This window comes from Marmota flaviventris, chromosome 7 (assembly GCF_047511675.1).
Source record: "Marmota flaviventris isolate mMarFla1 chromosome 7, mMarFla1.hap1, whole genome shotgun sequence".
Classification (NCBI taxonomy): domain Eukaryota; kingdom Metazoa; phylum Chordata; class Mammalia; order Rodentia; family Sciuridae; genus Marmota; species Marmota flaviventris.
The window spans coordinates 68,358,489-68,378,697 of NC_092504.1; the positions used below are offsets into that span (position 1 = coordinate 68,358,489).

A 20,209-nucleotide genomic window follows, 5' to 3' on the forward strand; every position below is an offset into this window, starting at 1 on the left:
AGAAATATTTTGGGTTATCTAAATTCTACAGATATACTGTAAGAAAAAAGGCAAAACAATTATTTTGGGGGTTCAAGAAGCTAGAAACTCATAGTTAAGGCACATTTTGAACAAGTTAACAATACTAACTTAAAAAAAAAGCTGTGCAATTATGGACGTTTATTATTATTCAACAGACTGTAAAATATAAACAATGGAAGCAACCTTATTTTGAGAACCAAAACACCAAAAATGCCCTTTTGCTTTAAAATAGTTCATTATCTGTTCAATGGTGGGTATTTATAGTTTAAGTACGTGGAGATTTTTGTTTTAGTTGTCAATCAACATAAAGGGATTCAACAAGATAAGAAGACAAATGATAGTTAGAAAGGCAATATTCTATTAAACATTATAACATGCTGCACAGATTGTTGGCTGATAAGACAATATAGTAAAATAAACCAAAAAGAACCAAAATACTATAATCATTCATATGTACCCCTTTAGTATCTTTATCAACTTAATATTACCAATTATTCTACTTGAAGAGAAGCTGGAAAGATCACATAAGCAGAAGCATGCACTCCTGTTAGCTAGCTATGTGTTCATGCTCATCTAGATAAAGCTTTTTGGACACCACTGTGGCCAACTGATGTAGGTGAGTCCCAAACCCCACTGACCTATCTATCTTTACATAAGAAGTGTATTCAGAAGAACCACTTTTACTTTTACCCACCAATTTAATTATGCTGTCATTCAGAATATCTCAAAGATCTCCAACTTTTCATTTTAAATTAGGTAAGCTGGTCACTTTCAAAATACATAAATACTAGCATTTAAAGCAGTGCTTAAAAACAAAAAACAACATGGTCTTGGGCTGGGGTTGTGGCTCAGTGGTAGAGTGCTTGCCTAGCATGTGTGAGGCACCGGGTTCAATTCTCAGCATTGCATATAAACAAAATAAAGTCCATTACAAATAAAAAAATAAATATTAAAAAAAACATGGTCTTAAAAAAATTATGTACAGTCTGAGGTGTAGCTTGGTGGTGCATCATTTGCCCAGCATCCACAAGGCTCTCTGGGTTTGGTCCCCAGCAGGACAAAAAAAGGAAAAACAAAGCAAAACAAGAAATATAAAAAAGAAATTTTAAGTAACTCTTCTATAAATCATATAGGTTCTTAAATCCGAGGGAAAAAAGCACTTCTGGAATAATCACATTGCATTAAGATCTTTTAATTTCAATAATATGTAACAAATACAAATTTAAGTAATGATTTAAGCAAAGGCTCTGTGTTAATGAAAGACATTAATGTTAATTCATCTTCAGAAGCATCAATCATTTGACTCAAGCTTTAGCTTTCATACTTCATTTTGATAGTTAAAATGAAAAATATAGAAATAGAGTTAGTAGAGGTCATAAATAGATTAAATAAATTAAAATGTAGACAATTTAAAGACAAATGTAATTTTCCAGCCTACACTGAAAGATTATAAGTGAGTTCAGCTAGACAGCATTCAGAATGATCATAATGCAAAACTTGTTAATAACAAGTGCAATACCATAATTCTTTCATGCCTCAGGATGATGGTATGAGACATGTCAATAGTATTATTATACTCCTTTCATATTAATGAAGAAACAAAGTCCTAAGCAGATCTACCCTTCCAAAATAAATTCCAAACATTAGTCAGAAAACAGTATTAGAACTCATAGCTTTCATGCTTCTTTTTACTTGATACATGACCACACCTTGGGAATTAAATTACCTGAAGGTGTTGTGGCTCTGAAATCCTTGGAGGGCAGCAGGGTACAGAGTTTTTCTGTTTAAAAAAAAAAAGGCTAGGTTGTCTAATTGGGGCTTCGCTACATTCCACCAATCCCATCATAGGAGTACTGTGGTCAACAGCATCTAGGCTTTCATTACTGAGGTGCCATCTACTGGGAATTGCACCACTAGGTTTAATAGAGCTTCCTCGCAAGTAGCAAAGTCATTAATAATAAACTCAAGATTCTATTTTTATATAGGTGTGAATTTTCTGCTTTACTAATATAAATTGACCATATACCTTTAGAATTAAGCAGAATCAATATAGCAGAACTTAATAACTCATAAATAGATTAAATAAATTAAAAATATAGATATTTTAGTGGAGAGAAATCTGTGTACAACACAGCCAATTATGTTTTATGTGATGTCTCCTCAAATTAATTTAAGACAGTCACTTTATATTTATAACAAAAGTCACACAGAGGCAACAACCAAGAAAGAATTAAAAGGAGAAAAAAGAGAAAATTGTGAAGATATTCTAACGTATAATCGAGAATCCATGTATTCATTTTGCTTTTGATATTCCCAAAAATTTTTCCCTTTTTTCTAACTTCTGATAGATTTAAACAGCAGAATTGTTGGCACACCTGGTTCTGTCTGAAATATCTAGTTAGAAGGGATTTGACAAAGACTATGTGGGTGGTGATTCAGTGACACATACAAGATTTCCACACCAAACTCAGAAGAGTCCTAGAAAAGAAAACTTGTCCTGGTACAAAACAAATATAGTCAATTTCCAAAGGAATAAAGAGGATTCATTTTTTAGAGAAAAATTATGGTGACTGTAAATTATGACAAAATTCCTTCCAAAGATAACTACCCATAAAATAAAATATAAAAAACTGTATATGTTATCTAAAGTAGTCAAACTCACAGAAGCAGAAAGGTGAATAGTGGCTGGAAGTCAGAAACTGGGAGTGAGGGAAATGAGGAGTTACTGTGCAATCAATATAATTCAGTCAAGCAAGATGAAAATGTTCTGGAGACTGCTATATAGCATGGTACTTAACAATGCTGTACAGTTAAGAGAATAGATCTTATATCATGTGTTTCTCAACCATGATAAAAATGAATGAATAAATAAATAAATAAATAAATAAATAAATAAATAAATAAATAAATAAAATATCAAAGAGATAGATGACTTAGGATGTACCTAAATCCTAAAAAGTTAGAAATTTATTTATACTTCCATTAAAATATTTTTTATGACACTGACCAAAAAAATCTTCCAGCATTCAAGATTAAAAATGAAAGAATAAGGATTCCCGTAACCAGAGTTCTTTAAGGCCAACTGAAGAGATATCCAGAATTATACTCTTCCCTTAAAAATCAGTAAGGCTGGCTCTTTCTCAAAGCATCAGAGAGGGGGCAGGCAGAAAAATCCTATGTCAAAAATCAGTAAAAATTTATCAAATACCTAATATGTGACGAGCATCTTCTAGATGTTAGTGATACATGGTGAACACAACAGACAATAAAATAAGTAAATATCATAAGATGATGACAAAGCCAAAAATGATACACAAGTGACTGAATACATAGACGATTAGAAGAACTATTTGACAAAGAGTGATTAGGAAAGGTTTCTCTCATGAGGAAGTAACACAATGAAGTGAATCTTGTAAGAATCTAAATGAAGTTCAAAAGTTTAAAACTACAAATTACATGATATAAAAAATTGTATCTTAAAAATCCTCAGTAGTGGGCTGGGGTTGTAGCTCAGTTGGTAGAGCATTTGCCTTGCATGTATGAGGCACTGGGTTTGATCCTCAGCACCACATAAAAACAAATAAATAAAATAAAGGTATTGTGTGCGTCTACAACTAAAAAAACATGAATTAAAAATCCCCCGTAGTAGGATGTCAAAAATAAAGACAGGGGCTGGGGATATAGCTCAGTTGGTAGAGTGCTTGCCTTGCATGCACAAGGCCCTGGGTTCAATCCCCAGCACCTACCTACCTACCTCCTACCTAAATAAATAAATAAAAATATATGTTAAAAAATAAAGACAGGCAAGTGAAGGGCATAGAATACTACTATTTTGGCAACTTTCTATGAGTATAATTATAAAAATTAAGAAAATATTTGTGTAACTATTACTATAAGTTACAACAAGACATCTCTATTTAAGATATCTTTTGGTACACCTAAAAATAACCCTGTTAGTATAAAATCATAAAAGAAGTTAAGAAAACAAAATTCTACTGTAGCAAAATTTCTCTCTACAGACGTGCAGATTGGGTGTTTAAAAAGAGAGAGAGAAGTAAAAAATAAACTATTAGAAATTATTTTCTAATCTAGAATGTCACCCAAAAAGAAAAAAACTGGAGACAATGTGTGACAGAGAAATTTTCCTTTATATAATCTGTTTAAAGTAACTAACTAAGCATAAAATACTAATCTTATATACCAAATTTTCACTTCTATCAGAGTAACTGAGATCAGGAAAGACAAAGGCAGATGTAATTTCATTTTAGCTGGAAAAGGGAGAAAACAGGGACACATACTTCATTTTACCACCATTCATTAGATTTGTTTCAAGGACTGCAAATATAATTAAAACCAACTCACTTTAAAATCTATAACCAATTCATATAATGTATTACTTCTCAATAAGGGATTTAATCCTCAATCTGAAATCATTTTAATGGCTATTAAATCAACATATGCACAACAGGTTCCAGTTAAGATGAACATATGCATTTATTTCTCTTCTTTCCTGAAATGCCATGGATATAGACCAAAAATTCATATGTGAAGCCATAAACTCCAATGTGATGACATTTAAAGGAGGGGCCTATGGGAAGTAATTAGGGTAAAATATCACCAGGAGGGTAAGACCTTCATGATTGGAATAGTCTCCTTCTATGAAAAGATGCCAGAGGGCTTGCCCTCTTTTTCTCCTTCATGTGAGCCCAGTGAGAAGGTGATAGTCTACAAGCCAGGAAGAGAGCCCTTTCTGGAACCCAACAATGCTGGCAGCTGGTCCTTGGACTTCCAGACTCCCAAGGCTGTAAGAAAATATATTCTTACTATTTAAATCCATGGAACTTTGTTCCATTAGCCTGGGTAGACTGATATATCCACTAAAACGGTCATAATGGGAATTTTCTTTTTAAAAAAGGCAAAAATCTCTAAGTACAAAGAAAACAGGAAAAATGAGAGAAACAACATTTGGGGTGCTAAAATAGAAGAGATTAGTGGTAACTGATTTCAACAAACTCTAGAATCTTAGAGCAATGCTCAGGGAAAGTGAAAAAGGAACCACTGTGGAAAAGCTCAGGAACTGACAGTACCAGATACCTTTGGAAGAAGAAGCAAGTATGAAACTACACAGGGAAGGACTGGTGGAAAGCATGTTTCATAGAAGTTAGAGCCCCTGGACTCTACCACATGGGCAGTGGACTGGAGGTTTATTCAATGGAAAGGGTAAGAGAAGAAGTTTGCATTGGGATATATTACAAACATTATGGACACACAGGAAAAAAACTTATATACTGAATGTTGAGGTTCCCCAAACTTTCCTCCGACTTGGCTTCCAATATGCTATGTATTATCTAAGCAGAGACTGGACAATTCTCTAGAAATTCACCTGTATCAGGGGAAAAATTTTAAAAAACAGCCAGGCAAGATTACCTTATCCAGAAGTCAGAGTTGCAAGCTTTACCCATAATTAAAAGGCTACCCATACGCTCCATTTGTATATAAGAATGGATGGTCATGAATGAGATATGAGGACATTCTTTACCATCAAAGTCAAAAGAAATAGAGGGAGGGAGGGAGGGAGGGAGAAAGAGAGAGGGAGACAGAGAGAGAGCTCACATAGAAGAAAATACACCCATGAGAGACTCGAAACCAATAAAGAAAACAACTCTTAGAAATGAAAAAAATATAATGTCACAAGTGAAAAATACTCCATAGAAGGGCTAGATGATAAAATTGAGGTGTTTTCTTAAAAAGTAGTTAAAAGACAAAAAAATAAGAGGAAAGATAATAAAATGAGGATCGTCTAAGAAAAACATCTGACAAGAAAGAGAAAACAGAGGGGAGGATATTATTTTTAAAAAAAATCATTAAACTTTCCCAAAATTAAAGGATATAAAGTCCCAGACTGAAAGGGCCCAATGAGTATTCAGCATAATCTATAAAAATAGGCATACCCTTAGGCATGTTATCATGAAATTTTAGAACAACAGAAACAAAGATTCCAAAAGTGTCTAGATAAAAAAAAAAAAAAAGTTTAGCAGCTCCCAGAAAATAGAGAATCTAGATAGCTTCAGAAAAACTCAGAAATCCAGAATATAATAGAGAAATTACACTTTAGGTTCTGAGATAAGATCATATCCAACACAGAATCTGACTCTCACTGAACAAGGGATTGACATAATACAGTTGAAGTTTATCCAAAATCCTCGAGAACTCAGCTGGGCTGCCTGGAGAAGGAACTAGCTAAGACACTCAACATCTCCCCACAGCGGGGGCTATACCCAAGCTCCATTTCCCATGACAGAGGTAGCTCCCACTCAATAGTCTTCTGGGACTAGATAGCTAGCATTTTCAAACAGCTCCTTTACATGTCCAACAAGTAAACCAATGTAGTATGCAAACAGCCAGCTTAGCAATTTATGTGTTTCCTACTGACGGAATGGCTCTCATATTATTCTACTGGGGATGAGAGCAACAGGGGATGGAGAAGAGGGCAGAGGTATCGCTCCACCCAAATGCAAACTCAGCTGTGTTGAGTAGACCTCCCAGCACACTTCTTTATGAGCATTATAAGGACCAAAAGAAAATTACAGACATGTTTGAGGATTATACTCAGCTCAGTCTGGTTGAAATACAGAAAAAGAACAAGAAATTTTTTTAAAAAAAGTATATGCCAAAAAACACATGGCAAAAATCACAGATTTGCCTGGAGCATTGTTAAGGAATTTGGATTTATGAAAAGGAAAGACAGTGGTTAAAAGGGTTGTAGTGGAGGTGGTAGTGGTCCAAGAAGAGCAGCTTCAAGTAGAACTACTCTATTTTAGAGTAGACCTTGAAACCAACAGAAGAATGTCACAGAATAGGTAGGGGAACTGCTAAGCAAAATCCATGTGCTCAGAAAACAGTCTACTTTCTATTTAACCATAGAAGCACTTTAAAGAATTGCACCAACAAAAAATAAAGAAAGAATAGAATTGCCTGCTTATTCAAATAAATCTGGTTTTTCTGGCTTCTGTAATACCTGTGGATTTGTTTGATGCTCTCCTTCGAATTTCTGTCACCATTAGTCGTGAGACCTGGGTTGTGAACTGCAGAAGATCAGAAAACTTTTCTGTCATTGTATTTGGCGGAGCATTTCCAAAAACCTATGGAGAAAGAACAATTTTAATGAAGTCTTATTATCTTTTTGTGTATGTTTGTGAATTTCAAAGTTAGGCATAACTTGAAGATCAAGTCACATAGTATAATTACACAGTAACTTTGGGTCTGATTATGTTTAAAACATACCTCTTTTAATAGATCACATCTAGAAACATTTTCTCATAAGTATTAAATAATTTGTTGAATATATGATTAAATAAATTATATATGATTATGAGAAGAAAAGACAGTGGACCTTTATTTATTTATTTAATATATGATTAAATAAATAAAATATGTGATTAAATAAATGAAATCTAAAAGGCATCATCTATATATCTAGGGGAGTTAAAAAAAAAAAGCTAAAATTTGCCTACTGATATTACCCTAAAAACTGTAAAAATATATTTTTCTTGCTACAGAGACAAATGAAAACATTGCCCTTGAAATCATACAGAAATAATTACTGACTACCTCTCTACTGTAGCAAAAGTTAGAAATTTTTTAAAGTGAATTTTTCTGCTATCCATCGCATATTTTAAAGGTCATCATAATGTAATTCTTATACTTTGTTTGCTTTTTGTGTACACAGACTCTGTATTTTATGAACTATTTGAAACACTAATGAGGAAAAAAAGACATTTTCTACAAAATCTGAATCAATCTCAATGACAAACTTTAGAAAATACAACCCTTGTCTGAGGAAACCTAAAATGAGAACTTACAGAAAGGGATAAGGTTCAAGGTTCGTCAATGGTAATCGGACACAGTGTGAAGGAAAAAGTGTAGAATGATCTACTGCTAAGTCTTGGGCTGAATAGAGAATTCACTAACTTCACTGTGTATCTCAGAATTGATAAATTCTAAATACAATAATTTCTAAGATAAGACTATTGTGAAAAAGAGAGGAATAAAGGAAATAAATAGAAGACTCTTAAAATTGTTTTCACAAAATCTTAAGACAAATGACCTTTAGAATAAACAATTCTTAAAGATAAAGTGGGAATTGGTTCAGCAAAGAGAATAAGAAAATGAAACCTGGATGGGCCATCATAGGAAAGGAAATGGTATTTTAATGGCTATATATCAAGAAGTACCATAAAATATTATTTTTAAAGTGTTTTTCACAACTGAAAGGAATTTCTTTCTAGAGCCATTAAACACCTCTCCACTACAATGCTCTTTTTGTATTCTTATTACTGTCCAAATGTCCCTAAAGCCAAGAAACCCAATTTATTCATGTTCATATTCCTTCCCAAACTACCTCCTTTTCTTTTGTAGGAATGTTCCCTAGATATTATGTGTTTCTACTTTGGCTGCCCCCACAACCTAGTTACAGACAATATTCAGGTAGCACTGGAGGATAACATGGGAACATATGAAGAAAGGAAGAAAGAAAATAAAACTAATATGCAAACAAACAAACAAACAAAAAACCAACCCTGAAGCTAGAGACATGGACTGGGAAAAAAAGACTACATAAAAATAAAAGACCAGGGCTGGGGCTGGGGCTCAGAATGATGCACTGGGTTCTATCCTCAGCACCACATAAAATAAAATAAAGATATTGTGTCCACCTATAACTAAAAAATAAATATTAAAAAAATTAAATAAAAGACCAAAAAGACCTCTATGTTTTTCATGCTTTGGTCATGAGTTTTGGCTCCAATAAACAAAAAGAGAAAAAATTTAATCGCACTGTTCACAAAGATAAGAAAAAAATGTATTTAAGAAAGTATTTATATTTGTCATATCATAATATAAAAAAATTCTCCCAAAGATCTTAATAAAAAGATATGAAAATAGCATAATATCCTTTAATAGAGACCGTTTCCTATGTCTTTATAACAGGTACTACTATGGTTCCTAGAAACTCCTTCAAATTAAGTTGAAAACACTAAAACAATTCCCTTTGTCCAGGAATCCAGTCTGTTCAATTAAGTTAACAAAGGAGCAGTTTTCACTAATCTCAAAAAACAAATAAATGTGTTTTTCAAGAACTACTCAATGAGCAGGGCATGGTGGTGCACACCTGTAATCCCAGCTGCTTGGAAGGCTAAGGCAAAAAGGATTGCAAGTTCAAAGCCAGCCTCAGCAACTTAGAGAGGACCTAAGCAAGTTAGTGAGACCCTGTCTCAAAATATAAAATAAAAATGGCTGGGGATGTGGCTCACTGATTGAATGCTCCTAGGTTCAATCCCAGGAATGTTTAAAAAAAAAAAAAACAAGAAGAAGAAAGAAGGAGAAGAAGGAGGAAGGAGGAAGGAGGAAGGAGGAAGAAGAAGGAAGAAGGAAGGAGGAGGAGGAGGAGGAGGAGGAGGAGGAGGAGGAGGAGGAGGAGGAGAAGAAGAATTGCTTAGTAATTTTTTTTTCTATTTTGATATGTGCTGTGTGGTTGAGTTAACCTATCATCCACTAAATAAGACTCATATTCTTTAACAAACTGTAGGTAAAACTGAAAAGCCTAAAGATGACACATGCTTGAGTTCTACTCTATGCAAAAATGAATATGTATCTTTTTAATGGAGTTGTTTATAAATATTCCTATTATTCATAGTCTATTGATGTGTATCATATTTTGCTCTTAAGAAGTAAGAAGTGGGCTGGGGCTGGGGCTCAGTGGTAGAACACTTGCCTACCATGTGTGAGGAACTGGGTTCAATTCTGAGCATCGCATATTAATTTTTAAAAAATGAATAAATTAAAGTCCATCAAAATCTAAAAAAAATTTTAAAAACAAGAATTAAGAAGTATTTTATTTGTAAGAATTAAGACCACTTTATAAAACAAATAATTAATTCTTGTGCATTATAAGAATATTGGTTATTCAAGCAGTCTTTATGCTGGGCAAATACACTGTTGAAACTGCAACTAAATTTTCTCACAAACTCTAATATTTACTCTTATTTTCTGTAAAAAAAATTTTTTAAAGATAAGAACTACATTCTATTTGCTAATCTAAAAATGAACAAGCACTGTTCTATGACATAACAGTATTAGTGTAGTAAACACACACCACTGGTTCATGCACTTATGCATTTGCAAATATTTATGTGCCAAACAGTATTCTAAGAGTTGTGAATACAAGGGTAAATAAAGCAAATATTCCACTGTTCATGGAGTTTACATTTTAGTACAGAAGACAAATGTTTAGCAAGTTCGTTTAGATATTAAAATTAGGTGGGGGTAAAATCCAGTGATAGAGCATGTGTTTTTGCATGTGTGAGGCCCTGGATTTGATCCCTGGTACCAAAAAAAAAAAATTACTGAAATTAAAACTTTGTTAAGACAGTGTTGTGTAATGAACAAAGTAAAACAGGGTAACTAAAAACAGAATGCTTGAAGTGGGAAAAAGATTGTGCAAAGAGGTCTTTGGGTGAACGACAGTGATGCCTGACGATGATGGGACAAGGAAAGAGGTTTCCAGAGCTGGGTAAGACCTCCATGTGGGAAGGAGCCTGGAGTGTTGGGAACTAAAAAGAGGCTGGTCAGGTTGGAACACTCTGTATGAGAGGGGAAGTGGTACAAAATAAGGCTGGAGAGATACTGGAACTAAAATCTAAATCTGATAATGCTGACTGTAATAATAATGTAGTAAAAAAAAAAAAAAGAGTGTACTTTTTGCAACTGATTTCAATGATTAAATTTTAAAATACTAGGTATGTTTTCACCAACTAAACAAAAGCCTCCAACATGTACATAAGTGTCTGTCACAGGGGATGGAGCATAGCTGAATTCTACTTCTCATTTTCAGGAATAACTTCCCTTTTGGTTGTTTCTTCATCTGTCAGGGGAGAAAGCTGGGCAAGAGGAGTCAACCAACACATTCAACTGAAAAGGGATGATTCTGTAATATGATTTGTGACACTCACAACTCACAGTACTAAGAAACAAAAATACCTTCTAGCACATTCTATAAAAATGCAAATAATTACCATATAATAAGCACTTGCAATGTGCATAGTACTATTCAAGCATTTGATATGTCATTTAAATCTTATAAAATCCTATACAATAGGTGATATTAGTATCCACATTTTATAGGTAAAGAAATTAAAGGTTAGGGAAGCTAACTTAAGCCAGGAGGTGGCAGAGACAGAATTTAAAACTAGGTCTGTCTGATTCTAAGCTGGGCTATTAATCAGTCAATACTGTATTTTCTCAATTAAACTTTGTATGAATCCTATCACTGTAACATACTGTTCCCCTTCAGAGACAACATGGTTTGTTTTGTTTTATATAGTTTGTTTTGGTTTTGTTTCTGGAAGGAAGGGGATTAACCCAGGGACTTCCAGATGCTAGGCAAGTGTTCTACCACTGAGCTACCTTCTCAGCTCCCACAAACGGGTCACTTTTAAAACTCCCCTAATAAATTTCGGAAAATTTCCTGGCAACTCTTCAACTATTTTTGGCATTCTCAAAGCAAATTCATGGTGCATCAAATAGAGGTTCAAGAAATATTTGTTACTGAATGATGGTAGTCAACAAAAATTTAAAAGACAGGCTGGAATATTAACAAACTTTTCTAAAATAGAAGTTTATTTCTTAAATTTTTATAGTTTCCAAAATTCAGTTATTGGGTATTGATTATCATTAGTCCTTGCTATGAATAATAATGCTAAAAATTAATAATTAAGATGTAATTACATTATTTCATACTGTAAATCGGTTAAGACTTTCTCTCATCTTACATTTTTTTCCCTTTTTATTTACTTCTGAGGACCACAAACTGAAGGGAGAAGAAATAATGCCTAACTCACACCATAGAACATGCGTTCTCATTTGCACTGGTGCCTTTTCCATCCAGTTTTTCCAGCAAGTCAGGAAGAATCGTTGAGCATTTCAGGGGTGAATCCAGCAAGTGCCGTGTTGCACAGTCTGAAGCCATACTCAACTTATCAACTGTACTGATCTTATATAATAAGTAATAAAGCTATAACAGAATAGTTCCTCTGATTTTGGAGCTCCATTGATTAATTATAAAATTCAGTATCTTCCCTCCAAATCTAACAATTTAAAAAGTAAAGATTATTTCTAAGGAATTTAAAAAAGAACACTGTATTCAATTTAAATGTTTCTCACATACAAATCAGAAATAAGTTAAAAAACAAGGAGATTCTCTTAAAGATCTAGATCTAGATTATTTCTAAAATACATAATGATGTGTGATAACAAATACTAAGGTAATTAACATTGGTAGTAAATGGATTTTTAGATAGCTAAAAGGCTATTCATTTTGAATAAGTTTAAACCAAGTATTTTCTGTATAAGCTTTTGTTCTTGGGACTAAAAGCTTATTATTTTTTAGAATTCTGAATAAATATTATTCAGCTTATTCTCATATACCACCATAATCTTTCAGTTTGAGAGAATCAGTGGGAGGGAAGACAGCAGCAGCCTCCTGGTAGGGCTGTGATGAAGACCACAGGAGGCATTTCAAGAACCCAGCATGAAACCTGACCCAAAGAAAGTAGTCAACACATGTCATTTCCTAACTCATGTAAAAAGCAAACATCATACACTGAAATAACAATTAATCATACTTTAAAAACTATCCTATAGATGCACAGGTCTAGCAATATTATGGCTTATTCACCATTAAGCACAAATCAAGACTCACTTTAATTGTGAAAACCTAACTGATGCAATACATGGGAGACATATATGTGGGATATTACTTAATAATTCATGTTAAGAGCTGAGAACAGGGCTATAGGTATAGCTCAGTGACAGAGAGCAGTTGCATAGCATGCAAGGCCCTGGGTTCTGACCCCAGTATAAAGGGGAGAAGCTACAAACGATTATTCCTATAATTGCTCTAAACATATCATTGTCTTGCAAATGTTCATAAGTCTGAAAAAACAAAACTACTTTAAACTGCACATTAGCCAATAGCATATCATGACATTAATAAAAAAAAAAAGATTAAAAATTAAACAAAATTTTAAAATCTCAGAACTGATTCCAATATAAATTAAAGATTTATTAGAACAGAGCTTGAAATAAAGGCTTGTCCACAATTAGTTTCCTCTCCCATTTTAAAAATAGCTATTTTTAACCCTCCCACACCTCTCCTCAAGTTCCTCTCTACCACCTCCTCCCTTCATCATTCTCAGATAGTTAGGACTCTAAATTCATGAATTAGAAAATGTATGTTCTTTAAATGGATTAATGTTTCCATCTTCTTTCCATTTATCAAACACATGCCCATTGATGATATGTAAACTAATCTCTTTGTTCCTTCCTTCCAGTTCTGTCTATCTGCTTCACCAGCCCAGCAAAATCTCAGTCCCAATAAATCAGGCATTTCCCTTCTCTTGTTCTACAAGAGATTTGTATGATAAGATCCAGCATAAATTTATTATCTTTAATGTTCACTAGACCCTCAAAACTAATGGATTCTTTTGTTGCTCTTGTTCAACTATCTCTTATTTCTGGGTGTCTCTTGCATTCTCTTATATTGATATTCTAAACCATCACAAATTTCCATAAGTCTCCTATTCAATCTGTTTACTCCAGACTATTAATAGGCCACATCTTCTACTGATGACAACAGGAATCTTAAAAGTCATCATGCAAGATCTTATTTACTACCTAACATATAAATTTATATTCACTTCCAGCAAAATCTGTTTTCTCACAGGATAAACTGTCTTTCTCCTGTTCAAGGCTCATTCATCCACCTATAATTTGACTTCACGCTCCCCCTTTCCTCAATTTATTTTCACTTTCTCCTGAAGTTTTCCAAATTTCTTGCTCTGCTGGTTTCTTCTCTTTTCTTTGAGAGTATGCCTGCGTCTCTCCCATCTTGCAAAACAAAGCAAAACATTATAAACATGTAAACAAAACCCCCTTTATTGCCAACTTCACCACTGCTGTGGCTTGGCTATGCTTTGTACCTTAAAGGTTCATGTGCTGGAACTAAGATGTTAAGAACCACTAAGAGATGGGGTCTAGTGGAAGGTCCACCCTCACAACTGGATTAATGCTGTATCACAGGAGAGGATCAGGTCTCATGTAACTAGATTAGTTTTCAGGAAAATGGGTTTTTATAAAGTGAGGCTGCCTCATGTGCTTGGTCCCTTCTGTATACAGCTTGCTCCCATTCTGCTTTTCTACCATGTGGTAACACAGCTAGGCAGCCCTTGCCAGCATGCCAGTGCCATGCTGTTCGGACCTTCCAGCCTTTTTTAAAAAAATAAAGTACCCAATTTCAGGTATTTGGTTATAGCAACACCAAACTGACCAAGATAACCTCTATCAATTTCTTATGTTCTACTTTCTTTCTAATTTCTCAAAGTTTAGCATATACTTACTGTCTGGTCTCAACTCAGATTCACTACTCAACTCCTCCAATGTTTTCTGGCTAAACCACTCTAATGAATTACAATTCTGACAAATCCATGACCAAATCCTCATCTTACTGGTTCTATTATATGTGACAGTGTTGATTGCTCTTCATTAAATTTTTGTCTCAAGTTGTTAAACATTAACCTCTCTTGGTTCTGTTTTGTTATTAACCAGCTCCTGTTCAGTATCCTTTAGGGATTCCCTTTCTTTCTTTCAACATTTATTTCTCCATTGTTCATCTTTAGCCTGCTGTTCTTCTCACTTGCCAATATGAGCCATGAGTGATCTCTTTTGCCCTTCTAGAGTTTCAACTGCAACATTTTGTTAATGGGTCCCCAAAGCATGTATTGAGCCAAGTCTCCTCACAGGAGGTTCCAAACTATTGTTAAAAACCTCCACCATGGAAGCTCACAAATAATTTTGACCCAGTGTCCCACACTTATCTGCCCTCTAAAACCTTTCTTTCTCAGCAACTGATGAAAACAATCACCAACCTTCCCAAACTGTAAGTGTATAAGACAACCTTGCCTTGGCTCCTTCTACTCGTGAACATTATTTATAAAGCTATCGTGATCTGCTTCCTATCTATCTCAATAGTCTTATGTTTTGCCTTCCTTGATGTAAAATCAGGTTTTTAGATGGCTGATGGATGCTGGCACATATAAACATGCTTCTTGCCTTTTGTCTTAGTTAATCATTTAACTTCTATTACCTTCTTAGTTAATTTAGCCTTGTTTATCTCCAATCTGGCTAATGGTTATCTTTTAAGAACTCATTAATCCATCACATTCTTAAGAAAGACTTTCCTTCTCTGGTCCCTACAGACTCTTCAGTAACTACGGTACCTACATTTATAGTTATACTCATTCTTTCTAATTGTTTTATCTGTTTTTGTGCTTATATATTCTTATGTGCTTATAGCAGATTTACATGTTTATCTTCAATATTATACTTACAGCCTTACAAGATTAGAAACTACATTTCATCTTAGAAATGCCAATGCATAGTGCAGTATAATATAATGTACACTTATTTGACAGAAGTTCACTGAATGACTTTGTAAACACACAAAACAGAATAAATGAAGGGACAAAACAAGCAAACAGAATACACAAGGTCAATCTCCCCCCCTTCTGCTATCAACATTAGCTGATAGATTGGTTTGTGTAATACATAACGTGAACAATTACTTTAGCATAAATAGTTTATAATCTTTGCTTTGTCTTCTAGTGTTTTTATTTTTAATTCAGTAACAAAAATAATAATACATACAAGTTCCTAAGGAAAAATATTTATTAATTGTCTTAAGTATATTATCTTATTTAATCCTTATGACAACCTCATAAAGTAGATATTCTTATTTTACAGCCAGGAAAATTAAGGTGATTGCTAATACCCAGTGCTATTCCTAGAGAGGAAGAACAGGGACAAGAGTGAAGAAGGAAGAAATAGAGCCAGGGAGAAACAGGAGCAAAAAAAAAAAAAAAAAAAAAACAAGAAAGGGTACAGGTGGGGGAAAGAATAACAGAGAAAGGGATTAGAACAGGGATTTGTGCAAATTGAAGACAAGATCATTGATCGGTGAAAACTAAAGATTAAGTGAATGTCAACTTTCTGAACATGAGTACCAACCTAGTTCTTCAATTTGGCTATACGAAAACACTACCAGTTAAGCTAATACACTCTAGGCAGATTGGAGAAATCCCCTTCCTGGGATATCAATATACCCAAAATAAATGATTTATGGGTAATATTAAGAATGAAGAGTCACACTGGGTGTGGTGCTGCACACCTGTAAGCCCAGTGACTTGAGAGGTGAGGCAAGAGGATCACAAGTTCAAAGCCAGCCTCAGTGGAGACCCTTTGTGTCAAAATTTAAAATGAGAAGGGCTGGGGATGTGGCTCTATGCTAAAGTATCTCTGGGTTCAATCCCTGGTACCAAAAAAAAGTATGTGTGGCGGGTGAGGGGTATCTAAATAACATAGTCAGATCATCTTACCACTTAAAATGTTCACCTTTGCACATATAATTTCCAATGTTTCAATATTTCATTCTTCGATAACACTGACACTGAGGAGAAATAAAGTGCCTAGAAATTTTCAGAAACAAAGACAGACTAACAGAATGAACAATATAAAGACCAAGTAAGACTAGTGAGCCAGAGATGTAGGCAAGACAGAGTCATTAGCCAATAGCATATCATGACATTAATAAAAAAAAAAGAGTAAAAATTAAACAAAATTTTAAAATCTCAGAACTGATTCCAATATAAATTAAAGATTCATTAGAACAGAGCTTGAAATAAAGGCTTGTCCACAATTAGTTTCCTCTCCCATTTTAAAAATAGCTATTTTTAACCCTCCCACACCTCTCCTCAAGTTCCTCTCTACCACCTCCTCCCTTCATCATTCTCAGATAGTTAGGACTCTAAATTCATGAATTAGAAAATGTATGTTCTTTAAATGGATTAATGTTTCCATCTTCTTTCCATTTATCAAACACATGCCCATTGATGTCATTTTATAGTTTTTTTCTACCTATGACTTACCATTTACCTTAAGACTCCTGTAAGGACATCCGGTCCTGCAAGTTACATTTGGAACCTGGTCTTACCCTGTTAAACACTGGCAGCATCATGTATAATTTCTCTTCTTGTTCCTTCTGAGTCATGTGCCGGGGAGGATGGCACAGCTCAGTGAAGAGACGGCGGAGGTGCATCAGTCCCAAGGCATTGTCCTGCGGGCTGCACTCCTCCTGCCTCGGCCTCCCCATGATCCTCTTCACCATGTTCATCTTGGCTAGTTGGTGATAAACACTTCTAATTCTGTAGAAAGATGTCAATGCATAACAGTCAAAATGTCACCACCTTGACTAGGTTGAGCATGCATTTAAAAGCCTATAAAAAGTCCTAAAAATAGAAAATTCTCTCTAGTATAAGCAAAGTTAATTTTGATAAATCTCCCTGATGACAAATTATGAATTATGGGAACTTAAAAGTTCCTTCTGGCTTTACTACATTTTATATAAAATATAAAACATTAACTAGACAAATAACAAATATTTCTAATAAAGTTAATTATATCAAGTTCAACAAAGTGATCACAAATGTTGCTATTAATATTACTTTATTTTTAAGTATATGTAAAAAAGAATGAAACAAATAGAAAGTTCTCCCTAACCTCAAAGAATACCCAAACTCAAAACTCCCAAAGTCTTCTATATTGTTATAACAGTTTTTTCTAGATGATAAGTAAATTCCATGTGCCTGATGAACAGTTTGTTACAGTTTAAAAATGTGCAAATTAAGTGAAAGAATATCACAATATATCTTATAAATCCATAAAGAAACAATAAAAATTATCACATAAATAAAGAACACTTTCTCAAAACAAAACAAACAAAAAACCCTTAAGTAAGTTATATTGATTCCTTTTGTGAGTAGTGATGAATTTTTTTTTCTTTAAAAGTAATAATAGCATAGAAGATATTGAACCACATATGGCAAGGATAACTATGGTTTCATGAAGTATATTTCAGGTAAGAGTGAATGAGCATATATTGAATCATAATGTAAAATCTACCCTTTGCTAGAGTTGGATTTAAAAAATAAACTAACCACTGAGTTAAAGAATACACAGAATCAATAACACTGAGCTTTTAGAAAGCATCCTTAGATGTTTTCAACCACTACTAACTGTGCCAACAATTAGCTAATTTCAGACACAAAAACAGGATATATTACAAAAGGAACCAGGAAGACTGGGAGAACATTATGGATATGCAGAATTTGGATAAAAAGCAATTTGCTTTTATAATCTGTAGAGAAGCAGTCATAACTTGAGATTAATTTTTAATTTTGCTGCATAACTATACAAACGAGATGCCATTTCTTAAGAAATGAAAAAGTACTTCAGAATACAGTTTTATTTAATAAACACCTTATTGATTTTTAAAAGATAAGAATAAACAATGAAACAAACTTGCACTTGAGAATTTTTAGTGAACTCCCTATCTGGTTATAGGAATATGCTTCTGTACTCTAGCTCCCTTGCAAAAGGAGAGCAGGATGTAAATCATCATAGGTGAGGAGCAGAAAGATATGCTCTGGTTAGAGCTCTGTCATTGACTAGTCTGTATTGAATGAGTACTGCGCAAAGAGAACTCAGTATATTCTCAAGTGCCCAGATGCAGGACACAGTGCTTGGGCACACAGGCTAAGAGCTGAGTACATTTAACTACAAAATAATAGAAATCAGTCCAATTCAAAGCTATCTAACATATTCATTCTTGGAAAATATTTAAGTCTTCCAAACATTAACAAAATTATCAATCTATCATGTGCTCGTCTAGTTCTGAAAATTCTCAGAACAAAAATAAAATTGGATGTGGACTATGAAATTTTTGTAAATTAGTTAACATTTCAGATTATGCACAGCTGTATTCTCAGCCTATAGCCACTGTTCCTATCTAGAGACTGTGAATGGGACTTACGGGATTCATGATTCTCTAATACTTAGAAATCTTTTTACTAAGAGATCGCAAGCTTTCCAAAGGAGTCTATGTATCTATGTCAAAAAAAAAAAAAAAAAGTCAGGAATTAAACTCAGACCATCTCATCTGCTTCTCATTCCAAGTTAAGCAAGTGAACCAAAGAGAGGATTAACTCTGCCCTTTTGGGGTTTTTTTGGTATTGGGGATTGAACCCAGAAGCACTTAACCACTGAGCCAAATCCCCAGCTCTTTTTTGTATTTTATTTAGAGACAGGGTCTCCTTGAGTCACTAAGTGCCTCGCCAAGTTGCTGAGGCTGGCTTTGAATTCTCGATTCTTCTGCCTCAGCCTCCTGAATCACTAGGATTACAGGTGTGCCACCACAACTGGCTAACTCTGCCTTTTTGGTCTATGTCTATTCAGGTATAATTCGAAAATAAAATGTGCTTATACTTAAAGTATAAAACTTGACATTTTAATTTTAAAAAAATTTAAAGAAATGTATTTTTTTCATATTTATGGGGCACAGTGTAATAATTTGCTATGCATATGCAATGGGTAAAAAGCCAAGCAGAGTTACCAGCATTTCCACCTCCTTAAACATCTATCATTTCTTTGTGTTGAGAAGCTTCAAACTCCTCTCTTCTAATTCTTTATAAAACATGTAATAAATAATGTGAACTAGAGTCACCCTACTGTGCTACAGAACTTGAGAACTTATTCCTCCTATGTAACTGTATATTTCGGTATCTGGTATCCAAACTTCCTTGACATTTTGATATATGTATACACTGTGAAATAATTACCACAGTCAAGTTCATAACATTCATCATCTCACAGGTTACTATATAATTTTTTTTTAATAGAACACTTAATAGAACTATAGTACTGTAACTACTGCTGTACACTAGTTTGTACCCTTGACCTGCTAGCATCTCCCCCTTTACTCCTGCCCCTGGCAACCACCAATCTACCCTCTGCTTCTAGGAGTTTGACCATGTTAGATTCCTCATGTAAGTAAGATCATACAGTATTTATATTTGTGCAACTGGCTTATTTCACACTAAACATAAATTCTCAAGGTCCTGTGTGTTCTCCCATGTTTTTGCAAATGGTAGGATTTCCTCCTTTTAAATTTTTTGAATATTATTCCGCTAGGTATACAATCTCACTTCATTTATTTAAAAAATCTATTCATCTATAAAGAAAC

General features: G+C 34.0%; 1 protein-coding gene across 6 annotated transcripts in view; it reads right to left on the minus strand.

Moving 5' to 3' along the window:
- Wdfy3 (WD repeat and FYVE domain containing 3) overlaps positions 1-20,209 on the minus strand; it is a 250,018-nt gene that overhangs the window by 145,225 nt on the left and 84,584 nt on the right. For 4 of the 6 annotated variants that reach the window (XM_071614398.1, XM_071614399.1, XM_071614396.1 and 1 more), the window contains 3 exons: positions 17,123-17,333; positions 7,040-7,163; positions 1,748-1,801 (listed from right to left, as the gene is read on the minus strand). In XM_071614398.1, coding sequence (XP_071470499.1) covers positions 1,748-1,801; positions 7,040-7,163; positions 17,123-17,302 — 358 coding nt within the window. In that variant the 5' untranslated portion in view covers positions 17,303-17,333. The remainder of the gene's footprint in view (positions 1-1,747; positions 1,802-7,039; positions 7,164-17,122; positions 17,334-20,209) is intronic. The other 2 variants (XM_027939797.3, XM_071614400.1) reach the window with 1 other exon arrangement.